Source organism: Salvelinus sp. IW2-2015, linkage group LG20 (genome assembly GCF_002910315.2).
Source record: "Salvelinus sp. IW2-2015 linkage group LG20, ASM291031v2, whole genome shotgun sequence".
NCBI lineage: Eukaryota > Metazoa > Chordata > Actinopteri > Salmoniformes > Salmonidae > Salvelinus > Salvelinus sp. IW2-2015.
Window position 1 is genome coordinate 4042704 of NC_036860.1, and position 6058 is coordinate 4048761.

The window sequence follows — 6058 nt, forward strand, 5'->3', positions numbered from 1 at the left end:
AGTCAGGAGGGAGCTCTTGCTTGTCACACCTGTTGAGGTGCATTCTGTTACACAAACACACACAGATATTTTTGTGCACTAAAACTGTATGTATATGGCCTGTGATCGCTCAAATCACATCAGCATTGGGTGTGTGTCTCAATGCTGGCACATGGGAAGGGGCAGGGTGACTGGGAGCGAGAGAAAGAACACAGCCTGTTCCAAAACAAGTGAAGAGAGAGGTTATGGGAGAGGGAGAGAGAAAGAGGAAAGAGAGAGAGAGGAATTTAAGTCCCACAGTTATTTTTAAACCTAGAACAGGAACTCTTCTGTTGACTTCCACACTGGTAGAAGAGTAGAGCAGCACGGAGGAGACGGAGAGGGCAGAAACACACACACACCTTCGTGCACCTGCACATGTGCACGCCTCTACTGCTACACACTATCAGGTTTAGCTCCCTCCATGAATTTACATCCTTATGCAGGTACACTTTACTACACTACAGTATGTGTGCATGCACATATTCACACTCACTCTTAAACACATCGCACATTAGTATTATACTGTACATGTAAATATGCTTTCCTATATATCAACAGTCTGTGTACACTTTCACTCTTCACACGAAACATAGACCAAGTAGTCATTCATTGCAATCAAACAAAGCCCTTTTCAAATAGCTATGCATTTGAAATCAAACAATCTCCTAATTGATGATAATTTAAGATGTATAGAGGGAAAATAAAGAGCAGACAGAGGTCTAAATTAGAGAGCTTGCGTCTGGACAGAGAGAGAAAGGCTCTGAGTCTGTATACAGCACAGATGAAAGAGCAGAAACAGTGAAAATGAAGAGACTGAGAAAAAGCGGACTTGGACTTTGGTTTCTGTTTCACTTTAATTTAAATAAGTACAAGGCCATTTACTGTACTTGCCCTGTTGGGAACAATTTAAGCTAACAACAGCCATTTTACTGTGCCATGTACTATATGTGTCACCAGGCCATTATGAGTAAGGACATTGGGGTTTGGCGAGGACGAGGCTTGGATAAAACCCAGATAGCACCCTGTGAACAAAGAGTATACACTTTCTCATTCATTATTCCTTTGTTTGGGGGTGACATAAAATCTCAGCCTCACCAATGGTTGTACTGGGCCCACTGTCCTGTCTGTYYTGTGGAGWGAATGGACAAGGAGGGAGAAGGAATGAGAGGAAACAAGCTAGACCAGTTAGCAGTCCAAAAAAGAGGTTGCTGCTACATGTGACACGGGGCCTTATAACAGCTACGTCAATGGTTACCATTAGCCTAGCGCTYGGGTCAGCTTGGTGAYGARTGAGGTCAGGRGTGGCACGCACTGTGGGCTCAAGGAACGTAACAAGGTCAAAGGGCATCGGAAACTGGGTCACCTGTGCCTGTTGATCAGTTGTAATGAAGCTTACTGACTCTGCCCACCCCCCCGCCTCACCTCACCTCTAAGATGTCACAGAAAGCATCCTTGTTCTCAACCTCGCCCCCTGTCTGCTGGGACCCCTCAAAAATCCCAGATATCCCTGCAATTTCCGGTGCAATGTTTGTTTGGCGGCTAATGGGAAAGGGGCGGGTGGACTTAAAAAAAAAAAGAGCCTGACTCACAAACATTTTGGGCTGTGTTTGAGGGTAAACACATAAACGGCAGGCTGTGCGAGGCGGGCAGTGAGGAGGACTGAGACGCCGGTGTTCTGGCCCTGACACGCCGCTCCCACCACAGGCTGCACACAGAGCACAGCACTGTTCAGGCCCCAACCGACACCTCAAAAATAACATGGGCCTCCTCTCTGATCAGGGGAGGGGGCCCTCTGCGGGGGATATCTGGACACGGTCTATAGACGGACAAGGCAGGGCACACCATTACTGAAACACTGAGGTTAGTTCACTTGTTGATGTTAATCCTGAGAAACAACAATGCCCTGGATCTTTCAAACTATACATGCTACTTTTAATGCAATTGAAATGTGACAGGACAGCATATCCTTAGAAACTATTCATGTGATTATTTGTAAAGGACGTACAGTATAATAGGCAAGAGCAACATACATTATACCTGGATAAGACTTGTTAAGGATGTGTAGGCGTAATGAGCTATATGCAAATACATTATATAACCTTACATAAGCTAAGTATCAGTCAGAATATGCCGAAGTAACAAGACAGAAAACTGCATACAGCATAAACACAAATGGGCCTCTTGAGTTGAGAGACCCCTTTCCTTTGCTGGACAATATCACTTCCTCCTGAACGGGAGAGAGTGGAGGAGGGGTACAGGCAAGGGATGGAAGGGGGCGTGTGGGGAGGTGCATGGCGAAGGTGGTGGGGAGTTTTCGGGAAGCAGCAGGGGTACATGCAGGAGGGAACCAGACTGACAGATAGGCGGGAGGAAGTGGGGGCGTCTGTCTCTCCTGTGGTTGGCTGCTGGATGTGAATACCCCTCTCTGTGTCCAGCCATCCTCTCTCTGAACCCACTCTGCTGCTGTTTACTTCTGTTGGGGGAAGTGGCCTCCTCCTCTCTATCTCTAATCCCCAGACTCTGTAACCACTGGCACAGTCCACCATCTCCCTCTGTCTCTGGGGTGAAGGACGGGACATATCTGTCATTGGCTTGGTCCTCTCCTTTACAGTCCAGCCTCCTCCTTCTCCTCTTCACCTTCTGCTTCTCTTTCACTCCTCCCTCTCCAGTCCCAAGATCATCTCGCATTTTAAGAGGAGACACTGCTCTGCCCCATCTTGCCCTGCCTTTGATATGGGTCCTTAAGGGTGGGGAATCCTGAGAAAAAGGCTGTCCGCCCTGCTGTCTGCTTTCAGCACCGACTATGAATGAGAGTGTATCTGTGAGAGGTCCTGTTGGTGGTTCTAATACAGTGAGCCCATGTGCACTCATGAGTCTCTTGGGCTGTGTTTGTGTCTCTGAGTCTGTGTTTATGTGAACGTCCTTCTCTGACACTACGTCATTGTGAGTCAGTTGATGTGGGAGTGTGTTGATGTGGGTGCCTGACAGTAAATCTTGGAGGGTGTGTGTTCCTGAAACCTCGCTGGCGTGTGTATTCGCAGGCAGAACCGCTCTGGATCTGCGGAATATGGAGCGGAGACGTCGGTGGGGTGGTAGGCTGGCCGACAGCCCCGACGGTCCGATGCTCCGGAACAAAGGTGGGGGGCAGAGGGTGATAGAGGGTCTCATCTCTTCACCCGTCCTCTGGAGCATTACATCTGCTCCTCTCTCCTCCTCCCCCTCTTGAAGGTGCCTGCAGAAGTCATCAGATCTGTCCCCACGTTCAAACTGCCAGTGTCGGGAAGGCTGGGACATTTTCCCTTGTTACAGGTGGAGGTAGATAGGAGTCTGTGTTTAATGGTATTGGATGGGGTAAAACATTTCACTTGGTAAGATGACCACCTCTGGTTGATATGCTCAGGGAAGACCTCTTGTTAGGCTTTTCCTAAATGTACTTCGTTTTTTTTTTTAATCCTGAAGTCACTTCACCAATGTCCGGATAGGTCATAAACATCTTGTTCAACGAGGCACCCTATAAGTAGACAGTGGATACAAATTCACAGAATTAACACAGAGCACARGAGGTTGGTGGCACCTTAATTGGGGAGGACGGGGTCATGGTAATGGTTGGAGGGGAATTAGTGGAATGGTATCAAATACATCAAACACATGGTTTCCATTTGCTCCGTTCCAGMCATTATTATGAGCCGTCCTCCCCTCAACAGCCTCCACTGACACAGAGTTATTCAGAGTTAAGTCATCAAAGCTATTGCACTACATCCAGAGAAAACTGTCCATATCCAAGAAATCACTGTGACATAATACAGCAGTGGTGAAACAGGGGAGGCTGGTGGGAGCAGCTATAGGAGGACAGGCTCGTTGTAATGGCTGGAATGGAATAAATGGGACGGTATCAAACACATCAAACATATGGAAACCACAGGTATGACTCCGTTCTATAAATTCCATTCCAGCCATTACAATGAGCCTGTCCTCCGATAGCTCCTCCCACCAGCCTCCACTGCTGTGAAAAGACAGAATAATAAACACAGAGAGGAAAGGACAGTCAAAGAGAAAACATTGAGTGCAATGCAATGAGTATGTGTACAAAAGCTAATTCATGGTAAGAAGTACTACAGGTCTACAAAGAATACGTGAAAGCCACTCACAGGGTCAGGTGTATTCTCTCTGCCTTCTCAGTTCTCAACTTCAGGAATGAGCTGTCTTTGATTGAATATCCATTCATTGTTAATGCAGTAGTCTGGTCCTCCTGTCCACATCATCAGCAGCAGCAGCAATGCCTTGCCCCCATTTCTGAATCCATTGTCTGTCTGTCTGCTGTCTACTCTACTCTCTCCACTCTCCTTATCTAGTCTCAGTCTCCTCTGCACCTCACACCCACATCTCTCTACCTTTCATCTGGTGGCCATCTGACATGAAAGGTGGTCGAGACAGCCTCACTTCTCACTTTCATTTTAGTCTCCCCATCAATTATGAATGAATAGCTCTCTGAAGAGAAAGGGCCAGCATGGTACCCATATTGATAATTTCGCTTAGGTGAATTTATAGGTGCCTGAGCTCAATGCAGTGAACTTTGTAGGCAGATAGCCTATGGCGGTTTAGAGCGCTGGGGCAGTAACCGAAAGGTCGTTGGTTTGAATCCCTGAGCCGTGAAGGTGGAAAAAATATACCGTTCTGTCCTTGAGAAAGGCAGTTAACCTCCAACAACTGCTCCCCGGGCACCGATGACGTAGACGTCGATTAAGGCATCCGCCAGTACCTCTGTGATTCAGAGGCGTTAAATGCGGAAGACACATTTCGTTTGAATGCATTCAGTTGTGCAACTGACTAGGTATCGCCATTCCATCTGTTAAATCTTAAAGATTGAAAGCAGCTCCTTAGGGTAATTTTGTATGGGTATCCGCAATATTTTGCGATGTATGATTAATTGACAAAGGTAGACAATAATATCTCCTTCTGTGTCAGATTCCGTGTGGTGGGGTATCCACGATTTGCAAATCCACCTCACCTCTATCTCGAGGTCTTCCCATTGTTTTGCTAGAGAACCTTTCATAACCCTTCAAGTGCACTGGCGCACTGTAGTTCTGAATTTTAACTCGTGGCGGCGCTACTCGCCCAAACTTAAACATGAGACCCACAAATAATCTTAGCGTTTAAAAAAAAAATCTGAACCGTAAACGGAAGTACTTCATACAGGACGATAGTGCACAGAACGGTAAGTGTTTTGTGTTATTTGTCTGTGTCACTACAATGATATTCTGGGTGACATTGGCACGTAATGGCAGTCGGTTTTCTCCGGTTTGTGGATGTGGGCGTTTTATAATGGGAGGACACAGGCGCGTGGAAAGAGAGAAGGAAGACGCAGGCAAAGTCACACGGAGGTTATTCGAAGAAAAAGCTAAGCCCAGTTCGTAAATACGCACAAAGTGGTTGCGAAACACGACACCGTTCTATTGGATGGTCAAGCCACTAGAAAAATAACTCTATTTGTGGTGGTTTATTTCCCCCCCCCAATCAGCAGTTGTCAGTGAAGTTAGCTAACGTTAGCTAGCTAGGAATCTGTTTGAATCTAGTTCCCTGCTGTTTATGTTATGCATAGCCACTAAGCCAGCCATCTCTCACACACCTACATGTTACTGTATGGTGGTAAACATTAATGCCTTGTATAGGTGTCCTCCCCCTGATGTCACTGTCCAACCATAGTAGCTTTGCCTGAGTAGTGGACCAGTTTTGTATTATGGTGCCATGACATTACATTTATTGATCAGTCTTCTGTTCTCTTCCCCCTATATGTCTCCTTTCAGATGGCTCACCGGCTGCTAGTCTGTAGAATTTGGACCCTCTCAGTAAAAGACCTWMGCTGTCTCCCGGCCTCCACCTCCTCCTTCTCTACCTCCCTGCGTTCATCCACTACCCCTCTATCCCTCCTTTCCCCCAAACGCACTCTGCCCCGCTCCCTGCCCCACACTTCCCGCAGAGAGGTCTCCTTCAATGTGCAGGACCATGAGGACTTCACAGAGAGAGTCATCAACAGTGA

General features: G+C 47.0%; 1 protein-coding gene across 1 annotated transcript; it reads right to left on the reverse strand.

The window, feature by feature from the left end:
• Positions 1 to 850: 850 nt before the first annotated feature.
• LOC112081318 (uncharacterized) lies at positions 851 to 5049 on the reverse strand. Its single transcript, XM_024147687.2, has 2 exons — positions 4170 to 5049; positions 851 to 3532 (listed from the first exon to the last, which is right to left on the reverse strand). The coding sequence occupies exon 2, from the start codon at positions 3313 to 3315 to the stop codon at positions 2239 to 2241; it is 1077 nt and encodes a 358-aa protein (XP_024003455.1). The 5' UTR covers positions 3316 to 3532; positions 4170 to 5049; the 3' UTR covers positions 851 to 2238.
• Positions 5050 to 6058: the final 1009 nt, after the last annotated feature.

What these genes read in the sequence shown, in the direction of transcription:
- LOC112081318 (XM_024147687.2), bottom strand. Translation starts at nt 3,315, where the DNA reads ATGTCCCAGCCTTCCCGACACTGGCAGTTTGAACGTGGGGACAGATCT.